Source organism: Vipera berus, assembly GCF_964194415.1.
Source record: "Vipera berus genome assembly, chromosome: 5".
Lineage (NCBI taxonomy): Eukaryota > Metazoa > Chordata > Lepidosauria > Squamata > Viperidae > Vipera > Vipera berus.
The window spans coordinates 63,368,329-63,389,327 of record NC_138207.1 but is presented as its reverse complement, the minus strand read 5'-3'; the positions used below and the strand labels follow the sequence as shown (position 1 = coordinate 63,389,327).

The 20,999-nt window shown below is 37.1% G+C and overlaps 1 protein-coding gene across 6 annotated transcripts in view; it reads left to right on the top strand.

Moving 5' to 3' along the window:
- Nucleotides 1-20,999, top strand: part of CTBP2 (C-terminal binding protein 2) — a 234,130-nt gene that overhangs the window by 136,165 nt on the left and 76,966 nt on the right. For 3 of the 6 annotated variants that reach the window (XM_081328975.1, XM_081328976.1, XM_081328974.1), the window contains exon 2: nt 17,357-17,525. The exons of 2 other annotated variants lie outside the window; for them this stretch is intronic. In XM_081328975.1, coding sequence (XP_081185101.1) covers nt 17,468-17,525 — 58 coding nt within the window. In that variant the 5' untranslated portion in view covers nt 17,357-17,467. Of the gene's footprint in view, nt 1-17,356; nt 17,526-20,999 lie in introns of those variants that run through there. One more of the 6 variants, XM_081328977.1, reaches the window with a different exon arrangement.

Below are 20,999 nucleotides of genomic sequence, written 5' to 3'. Positions count from 1 at the left end.
GTTGGGAAGATAGCCATTTGGAACATTGTTGTGCTGCCTTACAGGCATTTTGCTGGAATCTTTTTATATCTAATGGCTATTTCCTCTTGTCCTTGTTCTTCTACCCTTCTGTTGTTTTTTTTAAATGCATAGCATATGGAATGTTGAGGACTGACGGATTCCCTTTCCCCTTTCTCCTGTAAGCTGAATAGTCCACCCACACTACAGTATTAAATGCCCTCTAATGGTCAAAGAGGCACATGACTCAGGTTGAAAAATGTGATTATTTTTACCTAATGGCATTTCCTAAGGCTCCAGGAAACTTTTGCAGAAAAGACTTTCAAACTTGAAGCAAAAGGGGGCTTGGTACCTGTTCAAGAGAGAGATTTTGGCTTTCAAAACGTTTAACGAAAGACACTTTCGAGACGTTTAATGAAAGACAAACAGTTATTGGTTATAATGGCCTGTAGAAAAGTAAATAAAAAAGCCATCAGAACTAGTAGGAACTACCCACTTTTTTAAAAAAAAAAATACTCGGTCCCTAAATACCATGGTCACTAGGTGGAAAATCACCTGACTGATAGACTTACAACCTCACTTCTCCTTTGGTCATTAAACTAAGTGAAAAATCACATATATTACTTAGTTGAACACAGATTGTGTTTATTTTCAGATATGATTCTTTTGTTTATTTCTAAACCTCATATTTCTATTCCAGTGTGGATGTAGTGATAGATTCCTTTAGCAGAATAGCAGGATATTCCATTAGCTGGTCTAAATTGTAATTGATGCAATCGGTTACTTATCCATTTAAGAAATATCAATTCCATATTTGTACTGAAACCATTAAATATTTAGATATATGTATACCAAAAGATAGAATTCAGTTAGTAGCATGAAACATAAATAGAACATATAGAGAGGTTTCTTCAGGTATCGATAAGTGGGAATCAATAAACCTCACATTTTGGGGAAAAGTGAAGGCTCTCAAAATGAGCATTATCCCCAGATCAATTTATATTCTGACAGGAATTCCAGTTAATATATCTTGAAAATATTTTCAGAAAATATTTCTTTGGTTTGGAACATTTTTATGGGGCTCTTTTGATTGCAAGAATATCTTTACAGAAAATGCAGTTACCAGTCAGTGAAGCAGGATTTCCTTTTCCATATCTGGAGCTATATCATCATGCTTATCTATTGTCGGATGAGGACAGTATTAGAACCCAACATTTGGCATTAATTTTTCAGTTTGGACATCTTTGGAATACACATACAGTATATGACACCTTTGTTTTGATAGATACTATTAGGATTTAAACATATTAAAACTCTTAATATCTCTGGAAACAAATCACTTAGAAAGTTATAGAATGGAATGGCTAATAAAAAGATTTGCCCCTTTTTCTCATGTTGACTTTTCAGAGAAACCCAACTTTAAAATCAGGAAAGAAGATGGTGTTTTAGAAAAATTGGAAGGTAGCAGATATTGATTTTGGATCAGCTGATTGTTGATGACATGATGATGGTAGTGATGATTTTTTTAACACACTGTGTGTGATAGATAGATAGATAGATAGATAGATAGATAGATAGATAGATAGATAGATAGATAGATAGATATCAGAGGCAATATAATTGGCAATCTATGTGGCTACATTGTATGGACCAGCAGCATTCTCAGCTTCTGAGATACTCAAGAGTGTTGTTTGTAATTTGTGGACTATCTACCATGTTTCCCTGAAAATAAGACCAAGTCTTATATATATTTTTTCCTCCAAAAGAGTCACCAGGTCTTATTTCTGGAAGATGCCTTACCCGCTTACATTAAGACCGCCACAGCCAGGCCTCCCATGCCCTGACTCCTGTCATGCCGCAGCCTGAGTTCTTCTGCAGTCACTTGTGGCTTCATGCCACGTGGCACATCGCGCCACTGCTTGCTGCAAGAGGCAGCGCAAGGCATCGTGCCACTCACGCCGCCGCTGCTGCTCACAACGGTCCTCCTGGCCTCCTGTTGTAAGTGGCCGCAGCGGCGCAGTACACCATGTATGTGGCCGCAGGCGGCCACAGAATAACTCAGACAGCAACACGACAGGTGTTGGGGCGTGGGAGGTCTGGCTACAGCGGTACTAAGGAAAGCAGATGCAAGGTGCGTGGGGCAGCTCCACCCCTGCCCTAGCTTGATTTTTATGCATACGCCTTGCCCCAAAACCAATAATTTTTATGAGTTTTCCCAGTATGATCCATTGTTGCATCCTGCCCCCTCTTTGTTGATGATTAAAAATCCCAGCTGAGCTTTCTGTGGCTTTAAACATTTTGCGAGGGTCATGTTGAATGTTTCTGTATAATTTATTGGTACAGCTAACACTCAGCTCATGAATTATGACATTTTAATTGCTGTGGAGAGTGGAAATTGTGTGGCAACAGTTACAAAAACAGGTGAGCCCAGGAAATAAAGAAAACACTAGAAAGAAACTAAAACTCTCTATGTCTTTTCATTTTCTGGGTTATAATAGAGAAGGAAGTGGGGGAAAAACAAGCATTCAGAATTCTGTGACTATCTCAATAGAGTAAAATTCCGATCATTCTTGAAGCGTCTTTTCTGACCTAACTTACCTCAAAGGACTAACAATAATGTAATATGGATTCATTGGATCTTTTACGCTATTTCTCTAGGTGCTTTAAATGACCTTGATAGTGGCATTGTTTAATGGAAAAACCCTTGATAACATTTCCTAGGCATTTTATTTTTTAGGATGGATTGATTTACATTAGGCTTCCAAACTAGGTAGAATAATTTATCCATAAAGGACCAACTAAATTCAATCTTTCAAAGTTGAGATTTTGTATAGTTCCTTATTTCTTCCTTCCTTTTCTCCTTAAAGCCTGGTGATAATAAGTCTGTCCTCACCAATAAGAGATAAAAACATGCAGTTTTTTCTAAAATGACCAATATTTTTGCTTCCTGTGTTGTTGTGTAAATATCACAACGTGCTTAGGTTTTATTATTATTTGTAAGAGATTAACCAGTGTATGACATCTAGGGCAACGTTAAAGGTTTTAAGCCAGGGGCCATCCGGTTGCAATGCTCTGTAGCTTTTTGATGGTGTTTTAGTTGTCATCTGGATTGGCAGCTTGTACTTTTAATTTGAAAACAGATGTTCCAACTTAAATGCCATAGTCTGTAGGATGTTTTATTCACTTGTGTGTTTCAGCTGTGACCTTGTGTCAAAGAACCTTCCAAGATTTTGTTCATCTCTATGTTGTAGTTCAGTAAAAAGAACAGGTTTTTATTTCCAGCCAAGAGGAAGCATGGTTATTATTAAAACACACTACTTGATGTTTAACCTTTAGCATTTTTGCTTCCTCCAGCAGAGTGCAGGAACAGACTTACTACTCTTTTCTCCCTTGTAGTTTTTATCTTTGATTCTAACAATATTACTTCCCCCATCATTCTAGCCGCAGCTTTTTGCAATCTCTTTGTTATTCCGTGACCTCCTCTGTGAAAAATGAAAACTAATTGTTGTGATTCCCAAGGCTCAGAGGGAAGTTCCTTGCAGTTTATTCTCAGCTGAGAATTATTGAAAAATTGCCTTGTTTTTCCCCTCCTGCACCAGGTCTTAGGTTTGACCACTCTTCCTGAGCCAAAAGCCTACCTGAGAATGAAGTGGCATGCATATCTTGATTGTAATGAAAAAGCCCTCTAATGAGAGAGTCGCTTCCTGCCATGGTGCACTTCTGGTTCCTTAGCCTTTTTCTATTGCAGAGTTGTTTGTCCCTTGAGGCAATCCCAGTCGTTCATGATAAGTGCTGGCACATGGCTAAATATAGTCTTAAAGAACATATGTTGAGCAACAAAGAATTTCAGGATAAATATGTAGTGGATGTTTTATTCATTTTGTGTAAAAACTCCAATCTAGTTTTGTTTTGTTGCATACTGTACTGTTCACATGCGAACAGTGTTCATGCATTAACTGCTGAAAGTTTTTCACAATCCTGGCTATAATGAATGCTGTTTTCCTAACACCACCTCAAAAGAGCTGTTGCATAGGCTTCTTTCTTTAATTAATTCTTTACAGCATTTTAAATAAATTTCTTGTCTGTTACCTTGGAACTAATTTGTGCAGTCCATGGTTTGGTTGGGATCTTATCTCCTTCGGTTCCTCCCAGCTTCCTTTTTGTGGTTTTGTTGCTTTGAAACAACTTTTGTGAAACAGTTTTATGCTTCCAGTCTTATTCTAGAACCTTATCTTTGTATTACAGTATATTCCTCCATGAAATACCAGGTGATTCAGGATCACTTTCATATTTATTTCTTAATATTTACCCAACATGGTACAGTTCCTTGAACTGTTGCATATTTCTATTTCTATATTTCAGAATTCGTTAAAAGTCGACTACTTTGTTTTAGTTTTATTTCTACTTCTTTGTGGTCTTCCTTTGTTTTATTATTGATTTAAATGTTATTTTGGATCATTGGCTGTAATAAAACACAGTATTTCTGCTGCTTAAGCATATTCACTGGAAAGAACCTAGACTTTCCACGATGGTTTCTGCCAATGCTTCTGCTATGGAGATGGAGGAAGATGAAAGCAAATTTAAATAAATTATAGGTCTGTACATGATATCAAATGCACATCTGCATGAATATTATAAGCTGTGAGAGAAGAGTTGGAAATCAGGCAAGGTTTTGAAAATTATCCCAACAAATTTTATAAACAGGAAAGCTATGCTAAAATCAAGCTGAACCGTATGTACCAATCACTACTTATTACTGCTTAATCTTAAATCCCAAAATACCCTAAAAGTTTGAAACCTCTCAGGAAAAAATATTAGACTAGTCCAGGGGTAGGCAACCTCGGCTCTTGGCTATGCTGACTCAGGAATTCTGGGAGTTGAAGTCCATGAGTCATAAAAGAGCCAAGGTTGCCTACCCCTGGACTAGGCTGACAGAAACTGAGATAAACTGAGATAAAAGCAGCTCACTATATTTTGGCTTGAGTTTGGATTGAGATTTTCCCTGCATTCATAAATCTGTCAAGAGTATCAAAATGGTAAATTTATCAAGATAACGTGCCATATAACCTATGGGTTTAGTTGGGGACGCGGTGGCTCAGTGGGTTAGGACGTTGAGCTTGTTGATCAGAAGGTCGGCAGTTTGGCGGGTCGAATCCCGAGTGCCGCGTAACAGAGTGAGCACCTGTTACTCGTCCCAGCTTCTGCCAACCTAGCAGTTCGAAAGCACGTAAAAATGCAAGTAGAAAAATAGGGACCACTACGGTGGGAAGGTAACAGCATTCAGTGTGCCTTTGGTGTCTAGTCATGCAGGCCACATGACCACAGAGACGTCCTCGAACAAGCGCTGGCTCTTCGGCTTTGAAACAGAGATGAGCACCGGCCCCTAGAGTTGGAAACGACTAGCACGCATGTGCGGGGGAACCTTTACCTTTACCTTAGTTGGGCTTGGTAAATTATATTTGTGTTGACCACCTTTCACTTGCATTAACTAGTCCCTATTTGCAGATATTTCAAGAATGCTACCTAGAGCGTTTTATCTGAAAATAAGATGTACTAAACTCAGTTATAATGCAGTTATTTATTGTTGTTGTTGTTAGCTGCGAAGTCGTGTCCGACCCGTCACGACCCTATGGACAACGTTCCTCCAGGCCTTCCTGTCCTCTACCATCTTCTGGAGTCCATTTAAGCTCACGCCTACTGCTTCAGTGACTCCATCCAGCCACCTCATTCTCTGTCGTCCCCTTCTTCTCTTGCCCTCAATCTTTCCCAGCATGAGGCTCTTCTCCAATGAGTCCTTCCTTCTCATTAGGTGGCCAAAGTATTTGAGTTTTAGCTTCATAATCTGGCCTTCTAAAGAGCAGTCAGGGTTGATCTCCTCTAGGACTGACCGGTTTGATCGCCTTGCAGTCCAAGGGACTTGGACTACTGTGATATTGAATGGTTTGCCTTGGATTCGAACTGAGATCATTCTGTCATTTTGAGGATTGTATCCCAGTATTGCTTTTCCTACTCTTTTATTGACTATGAAGGCTACTCCATTTCTTCTGAGGGATTCTTGCCCGCAGTAGTTTACCTGATGGTCATCTGAATTAAATTCACCCATTCCTGTCCATTTTAGTTCGCTGATACTTAAGATGTCGATGTTCAGTCTTGTCATCTCTTGTTTGACCACGTCCAGCTTTCCTTGATTCATGGATCTTACATTCCAGGTTCCTGTGGAGAAAAAATCTTTAAGCATTGGACTTTCCTTTCACCACCAGACACATCCACAGCTGAGCGTCCTTTCGGCTTTGGCCCAGTCGCTTCATTCTTTCTGGCGCTACTAGTACTAGCCCTCTGCTCTTCCCCAGTAGCATATTGGACGCCTTCCGACCTGAGGGGCTCATCTTACAGCATCATATCGTTTTGCCTTTTGGTACTGTCCATAGGGTTTTCATGGCAAAGATACTGGAGTGGGTTGCCATTTCCTTCTCCAGTGGATCACGTTTTGTCAGAACTCTCTGCTATGACCTTTCCGTCTTGGGTGGCCCTGCACGGCATAGCTCCTAGCTTCATTGAATTACGCAAGCCCCTTCGCCACGACAAGGCAGTAATCCATGAAGGGGGCAGTTATTTATATTGTAGTTTATTTCTTTTCGACCATTATACTCAATCCATTCAACATTACAGATCTTCATAAAATCAGTCATTTTTTAATGCTACTGTTCCTGAAAAAGGAACTCAAAAATGTATTTATGGGTCATACTTTGTGTATCTTAGTAAAAAAAAAATATTACTAAAGGAATATAGTAACAGTAGGAATATAAAAAGAGAATATAAATGTAAAAAGAAAAAAAAATCTTGATTTCTGTGAATTCAATTTCATTTTTCATTTTCATTTTTCAATACCACAGGATTAAAGAGCATTGTACAGATAGTCCTCAACTTAAGAACAGTTCATTTAGTGACTATTCAAAGTTACAACAGCACTGGAAAAAGTGATTTGTGACCATTTTTCACACTTACGACCATTGCAGCATTCCCATGATCATGTGATTTACATTTAGATAGTTGGCAACTGGTTCATATTTATGATGGTTGCAATGTCCTGGGGTCATGTGATCACCTTTTGTATCTTTCTGACAAACAAAGTCAATGGGGAAAAGGATTTACTTTTACAACCATGTTACTAACTTAACAGTTACAGTGATTCACTTAACACCTGTGGCAAGAAGGGTCGTAAAATGGGACAAAACTCGCTTAACAAATGTTTCACTTAGCAACATAAATTTTGGGCTCGATTGTTGTAACTTGAGGACTACCTGTAAATGTTTCCAAATGTTGACTTATTCTGGTAGCATGTAGTTTGAAGACTGGTATTGCATAGATAATTTCTTCTTTGTTTACTCTCTCGTTCATAGAACTACTGTAATTGTTCTCATAATCCATTGAAATGACTGGCCTTACTTTGAATTCTTTAGACTTGATGATATCTTGCAACAATGATTTTTATGTAATGGTACAGTTCTATAGAGTATCTTTTACTTTCCTGGCTATGCAAGTTCACATATCCTTAGAACTTTTTTTAGATGATTGTTTACTTATTTCATTTTGTCTGTTAGTTCTTATCAATGCCTGTGTTTCCTTATCTGAAGACAGAGAATTGAATTTTTGAGTAATGCTAGATTGCTGCCTTCAATCTTACTGGCAGGGCAAATAGTTCTTGGTTATTGTATTGGAAAATCCTGGTTTAATCTCATATACACATATAAATTGTGTCATATGTGTTTATTATTTGGGTGAAAGTAGAAGCTGTGTTAATCCACAGAGTTGTTTTCATTCTGTGCCAAATGTGTAAGTACCCTTTTATTCCATCCAGATCAGTTTTTGTGCCTCCCCTTTCCAATGGGTAACTGAGAGGTTATTTGTCCATATTGATTGTGAGTCTACATTTTCCAGTTGAATGTACTTATAAAGATTGAGACATTATATGATGTTAGAGTTCTCCAAATGTTCCTGGGAAATAATGGAATTGGAGAATAGTAGTAATTATTCTCTCCTTTGTTCCTGTGGCTGAAGACTTTTCATAAATTGTTTACACTCTTTGTTCCCTGTTTTCACTTTTTTTCATCAAGTCTAAAAGAAACCCTAAAAGAAAACCCAGTTGAGATAATCTTGTCATATTAACACATTCACACTATTACTTCTTTATTCCGCTGTTTGTCTTTTTAAGAAAACTCATCCATTTTCATTCAGCTTTGAATTTTTTACTCAAATGGATGATTTGAAATAAATTTTCAGTTTGTGTTGTTATATTTAAAAACTGGTATCTGAGCAGAGGAAAATTTGGACAGTTATGTTTTTTACATCTTTTGATTGTGTTCATATTGGCTTGATATAATTCTTAACCTTGCAAGATTAAGAATAACATTTCAGTTTGTTAAGCACCAAATTATTATTTCAGAGAGACATATATACTTCCTTAAATTTTTGAAATGTATTAAACTTGGAGAGCTATAGGTTTTCTGGAAGAATCAACAATACCTTCTTAGGTATTTCCCTTTGTACATTTTTAATTCCATAGCACTAGTTTTTAAGATGAGAAGGCATGTCAAATTCCAGAATCACTTCATCAGCTTCACCTCCCAGCTATTCCAAAACTCAGAATAAACCATTTTTAAAATCTTATGAATTTTCAGAACTCAGATATAAATCTGAGACCACAGGAAGTAAAAATGACATATGTGTGCAATTATGCCAAATGTGAGTTATTGTGTACATACTGTACTTTTTTCTTGTTCTCTATCTGAAAATTTCTTGATGTGAATCAGATGCAGGACATATTTTGATTTTTAAAGTACAGTGTCAACCAGCTCTGGGTCCTTGGCAGAAAATAATTTGTAGATCAGAAAGTAATGTCTGTCATCTTTTTATTAAAACACAGTATATAACCACAAAAATCAAGCATATTATGTAGGAATAAACAGCAATAGATTTATGAAATAGTTGTATCAGTAAAAGGATTTGCTTCAGGTAAGAAATGAATAACACTCATACCCATTTTGCTGTTTGTGTACCAATATTCAAGTATTCCAATGCTTTGTGGCAATTTAGTTCCTTACCAAGCAACCGAGTAGAAGGAAATTAGCAGCTCCCTTGGAGAGTAAATTGATCCTTGGAACCGGTTACTTATTCTCTTCCTAATTAGCTATTAGTCTAATCATTCATGTGTTAGCCCCACATCATAAAATATTTATCTTTCTAACATTTCTTTCTGATGTATGCATTTGTAAAGTATTACTGGGACTATTGTCTGCCTCCCAGAGTTGAATTTGCTGTGCTCTGTCAATCTTGTACCACTTTCTTTTTTTACCACTTTCTAGACTACTCCGTTAACCGTACCACTTTCTTAATCACTCTTATTAACCTTCTGGGACTCCTTCAACTAAGAAAACTCATCCTGTACTGAAATAGAACATGTGATTCACTGCCTCATCGGTCCTACTACATGCATGTATTCAAAACTGCCTTACAAAATAAAGTTATTAGGATGGAGTGGGAGGCAATATGGTTGTTCCCTAGAATATTTGATAGGTAAAGGAAAATATATATTTTGTAAATATGGACAAAAAGCTTCATTAAGAGAAATTCTACAGAAAGACAAGTTAAAATGCAATATAGCAACCAAGGCTGTTTCAATAAAAGGTATAATCTAAACGGGGGGGGGGGGGTGAACCCTCTATGGATCTACAAGAGAACAAACAAGCTAAAAATAAGAAAGCAAAATTAATCAGTAAATGTTCATCAAATCATTCAAGCAGATTCTGTGACATCCTATGGTGCATTAATTTCTATTTAATTTCAATTTTTTGAAGATAGTTTAAGTGCATTCCATAACCCCTGACAGAGGGTATGTTAATTGCCTACATTATGTTGGGGGTGGTTTAACAATGTATGCTTTTGAACAAAAACAGGGCATACCTGTATAAAATTTGATGAATGTTTTGGGTAAATACAAAGAGTGTGTAAATGGTTCTAGTGCTTCTTCTGAACCTCAATTTAAAATGTCTTTGTTCTTTCATCCATGGTAGGCACAAAGCCTAGAGTTGTTGAAATTAATGGCCAAAAGTAATTTAAAACACTGATGTTTTATTTATTTATTGTCTTACTTATTTAGATATGCTACAGTACTCCAACCACAAAGTCTAAGCAACTAAACACCCACAAGAAAGACAGAAACTGTTAAAACAGTGATAATGATGGGGGAGGGGGTGTTGCCATGAATACAATTGGAACAGTTTAGAGTTTGAACAACATATGGGTCCCTCTTCTTTAGAATTACAAGTGTATTTACAAAGAACAGATGTTATCGAGATGTTATGTGTTGGTAGAATGACTTTTTTGCTCTTCAATCTATTATCCTTTTACTTGTTCTTTGTTTTCTGTAATGGCCAATAGATGGTTAACATACATGTCTAAGAAGCAGTTGAAATAGATTTTAGCGGTGAGTTTTTTAAACTTCTTTTTATATTGTCATGATTAAGTAATTTTTCTGTCAAATAAATAAATAAATAAATATCTAGGGTAATGTCCGAGCACTTTCAGAAAATTTACATTTTGAAAGACACTGCTGGAGACTAGCAAGGATATGCAATTACTGTATGTAAATCACTTCATTTGTTTCTTAATCTTGCCGAAGACAGAAGAATTACAGTTTTCCTCCCATGTGTATCCTTCTTCACACTCAAATACTTGTGCTGAAACTGCATGTCCATTCTGATTTCTCTCTGTGCTTTTAATTGTATTTAGTACATTTACTAAACGTCCAGTTATTTTCAGATCGGTATTTAATGTAAAAATCTCTTAGATGAAGTGTTATGTGTCTGTATCTTGTTTATGCTGCTTACTTGATGTTTTTTTTAAAAAAAAATATAGCATATGTTTATGAGCGTGCTCCATTTTTAGCAGGCTTTAAATCACATGTTCATTATTGCACGGTCTAATCATGGACCTGTCAAACAGATGTAGTTCTACACTTGAAGATGGTTCATAAGTTACGGCTGCTGCAGGATGCAGATGCTATGTGTTAAGTGGAATAGCTAATGGTTAAGTTTCTTTAAAAAACTGGCCTGAATACCTGCAACTCAGTTAGGGCAAATTCATCATAATCTTTCATAAGCCTTGATATTAGCTTATAAAATTCAAGATGATTCATAGCCAATGAAAGTTGTAGTTCCATTGTTCTAATGTCTTTTCTTAATAGGAATATATATTACTGATGCTACCTTTTTATTAAATTCTTTTGGAGGTTCATGGTTTTTGTAATATTCTGCTTTATGTTTGATTGTTTTGAGACAAAAAGTATCTCTCCCCACCCCCACAAAAGATTTAGTCCGTCATTGGAATTGTTATTAGATTGTAAATTATCTTTGTATAAATATCAGGCATGTTTTTATTTAATTTTTAAATGTTCAATGATGCAATGAATATTTTTATATATTTTATATCTCCTTGAATGTTTTCTTGAGATTTCCTTCGGCACGAATCTGGTCTCACTAAGTATGATGATAGACTAAATTAATGTTGAGTTGTCGTACCAATTGTTGTAATTGTAAAAGACCAAGAATGAATGCTTCTATTTTTAATGTTACCCTGGAAAATGTGTGTGTGTTTTCATGTATCATATGTTTTCATGTGTCATGAAAACAGCATGCTATATAGCAGGCTGTATATGTGAGCATGCTATATCAAAAGAAAAATACAAACTCAAAAGACTAAGTATTATACGATAGAAGTATTAGGCTGATATTTCATTATACTGTCAAAACAGTAAATACTGAAGCTTTACAAAGATTAAAACTAAGTGATAAAATGTGGCACATCTCGATAAATTGCATCCCAGAGTACTAAATAACTGTTGCTGACTAAACTTTATATATGGTATTACCTTTGAGAATTCCTTGAGCATCGATGACATGCTAGATTATTGGAGGAGAGATTATAGATCATTTGCTACTGATTTCAACAAAGCATTTGATGACCCTCTAATTTTTAAGTTAGTTAAGGATGGGGTGGATGGTATGACAATTAGGTGATCCCACTTTGAGTGCTGTATCCAATTCTGGATATAGATAATTTGGTTAGCAGAGTCTGAGAGAGAATGACTGATGACTTGAGAGAATTCTTAAAATACAGGATGTCACAGAGAAGAAGATTGAAACTTTTTTTCTTTTTCAGGATAGATAAAAAAAATGTTTTAAATCATGTTTAGATAGGGGCACCATTGGGAGATAGTGGGCTGTATGTGGGTGAGATCAAAGAAGTTAAGATGGCACTTGCTCCATTTTTATGCATGTAACGGACACCATGCACATTGAAAAGAATGGCGTTTTATGCGCTTATGGCTGCCATTTTTATTTTTGGCCTCTCCCTGCAGGCCTTTTTGGGAGAAGAGTTGATAACAGAAGATTCTTTACATTTATTTACATACCTTCCTCATTTGCTATAAATGCAAGGGGATCCCTTCCCATTTTGTGACCAGTAATATCATGAGCTCTCCTTTTTTTAAAAGCTTCATTGCCTAGAATACAAAGGGTTTTGTACTTTTAAAATGTGAGATTAATTATTAATGAGAATGGGAATCATGCTTTTAGAATCTTCACATTTTGAGTGAAAAATCAATTAATTATTACTATAAATCTCTGTGATTATGCTGCCCGTCCTAATGCTGGGAAATTGGCCATTTAGTACCAGGAAATTGCCCATCTCCTTTCAGTCAGAATTCAGCTCTTGTTCTTTTTATACTGTCAATGTGATGCATAATTGATAACCATCTATAATAATAACAGTATTCTCCATGAAATTGTAATCCTGGTAAGCAATAGATTCGTAATAGATCCCTCCCCTCCCATAAATGGCAACACATTGCATTTGTTAACTATTAATAGTATATAGTTTCTGGAAGACTGAAGTTATTTTTCCTTCTTTTGAGAGGCTGTGCTAAAGAAAACAACAAAGATTGTAGCTGCTAGGGAGTGTGCTTTTCAACTTCTGAAAAACACAATGATTCTATTCTGTCCTTCATAGCATTTCTAAGCCTTCTTGCTTTCATTGTAAAAGAGAGCAAGCAATACTATTCTGAAAAAGCCAATACATATTGATCCCAGTCACAAAAAAAACACAGTCCCTGCTAACATTTTAATTTTTTTAATTTTTTTAAATTTATATACCGCCCTTTCCCGAAGGACTCAGGGCGGTTTACAGGGTATTTAAAATCAAACAGTACAAAGTACAAAAGTTAAAAAAACAATTAAAAAAGATTAAATTATCCCTTAACTAAAAACCTCAGTTAAAAATTTTCAGTCTGGGCCGGAGAGCTCAAAGACCCAGGTCTTCAGGTCCCGGCGGAATGAACGAAGGTCAGGGGCGGTCCTAAGCTCCACGGGCAGCTGGTTCCAGAGGGCAGGCGCACCCACAGAGAAGGCCCTCCCCCTGGGTGTTATCTGCCGGCAATCTTTTACCGGCGGCACCCTGAGAAGACCCTCCCTGTGTGAGCGCACTGGACGAAGGGAGTTTGATACTGGCAGGAGGTGTTCCCTCAAATATCCTGGACCCAAGCCATTTAGGGCTTTATAGGTCATCACCAGCACCTTGAATCTCACCCGAAGGGCAACCGGAAGCCAATGCAGCTCACTGAGTAGAGGTGTTACATGGGAGTATCGTGAGGCCCCCATCACAACTCGCGTGGCCGCATTCTGCACCAGTTGAAGCCTCCGGGTGGTCCTCAAGGGCAGCCCCATGTAGAGAGCTTTGCAGTAGTCTTCCCATCAAATATGCAATGGAATTGTTTATTTAACAATATTAGTTGATTTATTTACAGTGTAGAACACAAGACACCATACCTCGTCTAGCTTACTTTTTAAATCAGGAAAGGAGATCACGTTTTCCTTTTTTTTTTCTTTTTAACTTCCAATAGACATAAGCCAATGCCACATACAGTACAATTGCATCATGTTTTTTGTTTTTAATTTGTATGTAGAATAGTTTTAGTGTAATATTGTACAAGTGTTTCTTCTCTTCCAACATTTAGTTCTTTTTAATCCGCAGATAATATTTGATGCCTGTTAACCATGCTTAGTTCACGTTGGATTGTGGAACTCTCTTAATATGTACATGATATCTTGTAAGGATGTATACTTTCTTCCATGGTTACTTTTTAATACCTTGTGGTTATCTTTAACCCTAATGTTTGGACTCGGGGTCTTTGCTAAGAAATTAAGTTTGCTATCAATTGATTTGTGAATTACAAATGTTGGTGACATTAAAATAAGGGACGTTTGCCAAGCATTTAGGTGGTGTTACATATGTGGGAATGACCTTGGAAGATAGGTCATTCAGATCAGAAGAGAGACAACATAGCCCACAGCTGCAGAGTGGGTAGACCAAGAGGCTCAGGAGAGACTTTGCCTAGGTTATCGGGCTCTAAAGGTGACAGCATGAGAATTATATTTTCAGACTTGCAAGATTGAGGTCAGTCTTACCAGATAGACTAGATAAGAAACATGACCAGATAAGCCAAGTCTACTTTATTGTAAAGCTAGATTAAGAGAATCTTACAAGTCTGAAAGTACAGTTCTCCTGCCATCAATTTCATAGCCTGAGAATTTAGGAAGACTCCCTCCTGAACCACCCTTATACAGCTGTGGGTTATGCTGTCTCTTATCTGAATGCCGCCTTGGCAGCATTTCTTCTCGTTTCCCAAGGCCATTCCTTACGTACCATTACAGAAGGTGATGAAGAACAAGATGCAAGTAGTGCATCTTGTCACCACGATGTAAGAAAGATGTTGAGGCTCTAGAAGAGAATATAGAGAAGAGCAACAAAGATGATCAGGGGACTGGAGGCTAAAACATATAAGGAACAGTTGCGGGAATTGGATATGTGTAGTTTAATAAAGAGAAGGGCGAGGGGTGACATGATACCAGTGTTCCAATATCTCAGGGGCTGCCACAAAGAAGAGGGAGTCAAGCTATTCTCCAAAGCACCTGAAGGCAGGACAAGAAGCAACGTATGGAAACTAACCAAAGAGAGAAGCAACCTAGAATTAAGGAGAAATTTCCTGACTGTTAGAACAACCTGCCTCTAGAAGCTGTGAATGGTCCAACTCTGGAAGTTTTTAAGAAGAGACTGGACAGCCATTTGTCTGAAATGGTGTAGGATTTCCTGCCTGAGCAAGGGGTTGGACTAGATGACCTCCAAGGTCCCTTCCAACTTTATTGTTGTTGTTATTGTAAGGAATGCTCTGTAAATTGCTTTTCAGCATTATAAACTAGAACCAGGCATTTGTTTTCTAAAAACCTTTTTAAAAACCCTTTCAGGTCTGAGCTTAAAGAATTTTTGATTTTGGTGATAACATTTTTTTTTCTTTCTCTCCAGTGGAGCTGAAATTAGGGAAGAGACTATTTCAGCAAAATAACAACTTGCAAGTCTTTTTGCAAGTATTCATTATAAAACCCTACATACTTTTGTAATATAAATATCTAATTCATTGACCAGGTACAGTATTAAGTATAGAAGTACACACAATATTCTAGGTCACATTTCTCTTGCTACTACTTTCTCATCTTGGAAGGTATGTGTTTTCACTGAATCACAGGTAAGATTGCTTTACCTGGTGAAATGTTAATGTGTTTGATATAGGATTGCTTGAAATCTGATGTTGGTACAAGGGCTTTTTTTTGTCTGTTGTTTTAAGTTTTCCAACTTGACTAGTATAACCCTTCCCATTTCCATTACCACTCCTGTCAAAAAAGCCCCCTAATATCAGCTAATTAATTATTAAGTGGGAAAACACATCCAGTGTTCTAATACTTGATCAAGGCTATAAAAATTATTTAGTTTCACACCCATGAGTATAGCTAGTAATTTTAACTATGTAACATGGAATGTGGTTAAAAATTTTCAAAGCTGGTGACTTCATTGATGATGATGATGGTGGTGGTGGTGATGATGATGATGATGATATCCGTTCAGTCAAGTCTGACTCTGGCAATTCTACGGGCCAGGTCTCTCTAATGTTTTTCTGTGCTGTGGCTGGTGGCAGCTTGATAGTGTTCTTTGATGGCCTGGTTTCCTTTTTTGTCTGTTATAGGGTTTCTGATTTGAGCATGGGGTTGGACTAAAAGACCTCTAAGGTCCCTTCCAACTCTGTTATTCTGTTTTACTGCTAACTCTTCCAAATATAATTGGTTTCTCAAGTGAATTCCCCTGCATGACATGGTCAAAGTAAGTGAGATGCAGTTTTGTGATTTTGCCTTCTAGCAACATGCCTGGTGTTATGCACTCCAGTACTTGCTTGTTAGTCACCTTTGCTGTCCAAGGAGGTGATGTGATTACTATGTTTATTGAGCATTCTTGTCACCAGTAGAGAAGAGATCTGCCATTACTTAAGGTTTTTTTAAAAAAGAAATACTGCTTTGTGTAGCCAACATGCCTAGTGTCTGCAGTTTCCCATCCATGCTTTAACCAGGTCCAACACTATACAGCTTCAAATCCTAGACAATATCATCTACATGCTGCCATCTGCAGTTACATACAGCCAATTATAGGTGAACTGTGTAAGTCACAGCCACAAGTCTCAGTAGAAGCAAATAAGACTTCATTATAAAAATGATCCTACAAACAAGTGTGTATTTTGCTAGCAAAAGTGCATATATTTGATAGGTTATCTAGATGCTATGAATAATAAGCAAGACTTATTGTGTCTCTTTTAATATTCAGGAGTTCAGGACATGTGTTCAGTTGTATGGTTTTTCAACTGACATCTTTCATGAGAGAAGTCAAACCCTTTATATGTTTAGGAAGATGTAACCGTTACAGTAATTCTGCTTCTTTCAAAAAGTTAAGTTCTCTACCTCTTTGAACTTTGTATGGTTCAATACTGACTAGATGGCTCATGGAATATGTATGTGCATATGTGGGGTTCTTGATTCATTTCTCTCTATCCCTGTGGCAATGTATTTTGTAAAACAAATATATTTGTTAGCATTATACCTTCATTGGATGATGAGCAGTGTAGGACACTAGCCAAGCATTAATGAGGTGCATCCAAATCCCATCTTTTAGATACACAAAATCCCAAACCACACAGAGAGAGTCACAGATCATATTTTGAGATTATATGGGTATGTATGGGTAGTAATTATGCAAAATCACATGAAGGCACCAAAAGTCCCAATCAACTGAATTTCTAGTTATGTAGCTCAGGGGCTAAAAGCACTGAAGATACATCACATAAACAGAAGTAGCACCTGGAGACATTTTCAGTGTAGATTATTGTTTTACCAAGGGCCAACAATGTACAACTCTGTTCTTGTTTCAGGATTCAAAGTGACGTTATGCACTTGGACTACTGTGAATTTCCATAAGTTCTCGTGGGATTGCTTTATCCTTTGATTCAGAAAGTAGTGCAAAACTAAAACACAGTAGCGCAATGGCACTTGTGGACAAACATAAAGTCAAGAGACAGCGATTGGACAGAATTTGTGAAGGTAAGCCTTAATTGTAACCTTTGTTTCTAATGAAATATTTCTAACATCTACAGAATACTTTCCGCTCATGAAGTTATGTTGAACTTGATAGAAAGTAAGTGCAGCAATAATGGTTTTATTAAACAACAACATGAACAGAGTGCTTCATCCTGGTTACATCTTTGCATTTAATAGCTGCATTTAGTTAGTGTAATTAATATATGCTCTCTCACTCTCTTCCATGCATGTACATTTTTTATCTGAAAGGAAAACAATCCTGAATTTAAGATGACAAATCTCAAAGCGGAAGAGTAGACAGAAACATATTACAATAGTGGACAAATATTCTGGACTTTACCCAGCTTCCTCCCTTTCTCGTTGTACTGTTGCCAGCTCTAACTGTACCAGATCCCCTTTAATAGATGTATCTGTGATAAACTTATATAGCCAGATATAAATATCTGTTAGAAACCACTCTCTAAAAAAGGGCAGGGCTAGGACAAAATAATAAATTTACATTAATTCAATTAATGCGCTGATTAAACTTAATTGCCTGTAAAATAAGATACTTCATTTATAAAATTTATTGACACAACCGTTGCAGGTAGCAGCCATTTCTTCTCATAAACAGATTACTCCTCTGCGCAGGAGTATGCTATACATACACTCCCTTTTCTTTTTCAAGTAGAAATAATAGCAACAACAAAAAGAACAACAAGATGGATTTGGACTAACAGGAAAATATGACTGCCCTAAGGAGGGATAGAAAGAGAAAGTAAACGGACATGCTATATAGAGGTGAGATAAGAGAAGGTTTTATCTGAGCAGGGCAAGGGGGAAGGAAGTCCTGTTTAGGAATCGCAGACTGCAGATATATCTACAAGGATTTTAGGGGGCATGGAATAATGAAATGAGCATTTTACCATTAGGAGGCAAGCTCCACCCTTATTGTACCTGTGTTGCAATGTTGCATGCATGTACAAAAAGGATGGACCTTGCATTGTGACAATGCAATGTCCATTCAAATATCTTGACTAAAGCATTAGATTCTGTGGATACCACTGTACAAGGGTTACATTCACAGAATAAGCAGCCTCTCACAATTAATGAGTGATCTTCAGGATAATCTTCAAAAGTATCCATGACGTTTAGCAGCAGTATCTTTGGCTATATGTCAATATTTATGTCAATAGCCAATATTTCTCTTTTCTCTTACATCTTCCTCTGTTCATTTCACGGATGTTTATTTGGCGAGCAGTCCTTCATTTGCTGTTAGGTAAACAGGCTATGTAATTTTTCACAAAGACTAGCAAGCAATATCTGGGAAAAACTTTGTACTTGTCTTATGCAGTGTTAATTTTAGAATTACTCCAGGGATAAGCTAATAACAGCATTTGGTTTAGCCTTCTGAAATTCTGAATCTCTTTACATAAATTGGTTTGAAAACACAAAGCTCCAATTCTCAACTCCACAGTTACAACAGTGACCCAGTAATCATGGTGTTTGAGAGTCTCTGTCTGCCTTTAACTGCTCAGAATCTTACTATATTATCAAAATAAGATAAGATAATCTTTATCTTATCTTGTCATTTTTTACTGTGGGCACAATGGCACACATCAAAAATGAAATTTAGTTGCCCACTCTCAAAGTGATACACATACATGACACACCTAAAGCATACTATATACAACATATGTATAGACCCACACCCTACATATACATAACAATTGTCCTAATGCCCAAAATCTGAGAAGATATCAAGAAAGAACACTAAATCTCACCACAAAGTGATTGTTTAAATAATTCATATATGTTTAAGTACCATGTAGTTGTCTCATGAAGATAATTTGGGATTTTTTTTCATTCACTGGGGCTGCTACAAATGGATATTATCTCCTCAGGATTCAGAACTATAAATGTAAGTTTCAAATCCCAAAGAGTACAGTAGAACATGTGTGTTAAATCTTACACAAAAATGGATGCGATTGTGCATTCAAATGTTTATGCTGCTTTTCATTACAGCTGTTTTTCACTGTATGCCACAGCTGGTCTTCAAGGATAGAGTGCCGCTTATTCTTTCTTTCACCCATTCATTTAATTTAAATAGCTCCTCCCCATTTTACTTAAGTGATTCTGCGTGTTCACACAGTTAAGAACAGCAAGGAAGAGAATACAAATAAAAGAACAAAAACATATATAACCAGATTAAAACCATAAAAAACATAATCAGCAGCAGAATTGCAATTCAATGCAGTCATCTAATGAGCTCCATACCACAGCCAGATGCCCAAGCACAATAGCAAAGCCCTGATCTCAGAGCCTTTTGAAAGGCCAGCAGAATCGGGGCCGATCTAATACCTGGGGTGAATGATGTTCCAAAGGGCAGGTACCATGTCAGAAAAGAATCTCTTCTTTGGCCCATCAGGTGACACCCCTTAATATATGGAATCCATAATATGCCTCTTCTGCTGGACCTCATGGGATGGGTAGATGTAACCAAGGAGACGCAGTCCCTCAGCTAACCCAATCCATGTCTTCTATGAGTTTATAGGTCATTACCAAGATCTTGAATTGATCTCAGAAGCAAACTGGCAAGTAGTGCAGCTTGTAGAGCAAGGGCATAACATGCACTGATAAAGGAGTGCATGTAACCACCCGCGCTACTGCATTTTTCTTTAGTTGCAGTTTCCAGATGCTGTTCAAAAACATTCCGATGTATTGTGTGTTGCTGTAATCTATTTGGGAAGCCATCAGTGTCTTAGTGAGATAACTTCTCAAGATTCCAGTTGAAATTTTTCTGGTATGTTTTTGCCAAGTGAGTGGAATTCTTGTTCCCCTTCCCATAGACTCTACCCATTGCGTTTAACAGTTATGAACTGCATAACCATCAGAAAGTAGTGAAGTAAAGGATTGTTTCCCACATATGGGCCACTTCATCAACACCAGTATAACTTGGGAGGCAACATTCTCTTTCAAAGGGAAATACATCTCAAACTCACTGTCGGGTTGGGAAGCAGGGGGAGTGAGGTCTTTGTTTCATCATGTAATACAGAAAAATGTAAAAGTCATTGCATCTGTCAGTTTAATTAACCCAGTCAAAAGTGGGTTAATCTTCTGCAGAGCAGAGTGAAAGTATGCATCCTTTGTAATCTCCTAGAAAAGAAATGCTGACAACTGCCAGAACTATATGGCAGAAGAGAGAAAAAGCTGTGCTCTTCTCATCAAAATGCCATAAATATGCAGGTGTAGTGCTCTATCTCATCTCTAAAGCAGACTTTGAACCTGACTTAAAAGGATTCTATCAGGCAGCTTTAGATGTTTCAAAAGCCACCCTTTCAGTTTGAAGTTTGCTATCAGATGTGGTTGCTAAGTGTACAAGAAACTTACAAGAATCAGAGGACAACCCTACTAACGGAACATTAGCTACAATTGAAGTTTAGATTACTTTATTCTGCACAATGAATTTTCAAGTCTTTCTCTTTTGTATGTTTTTTT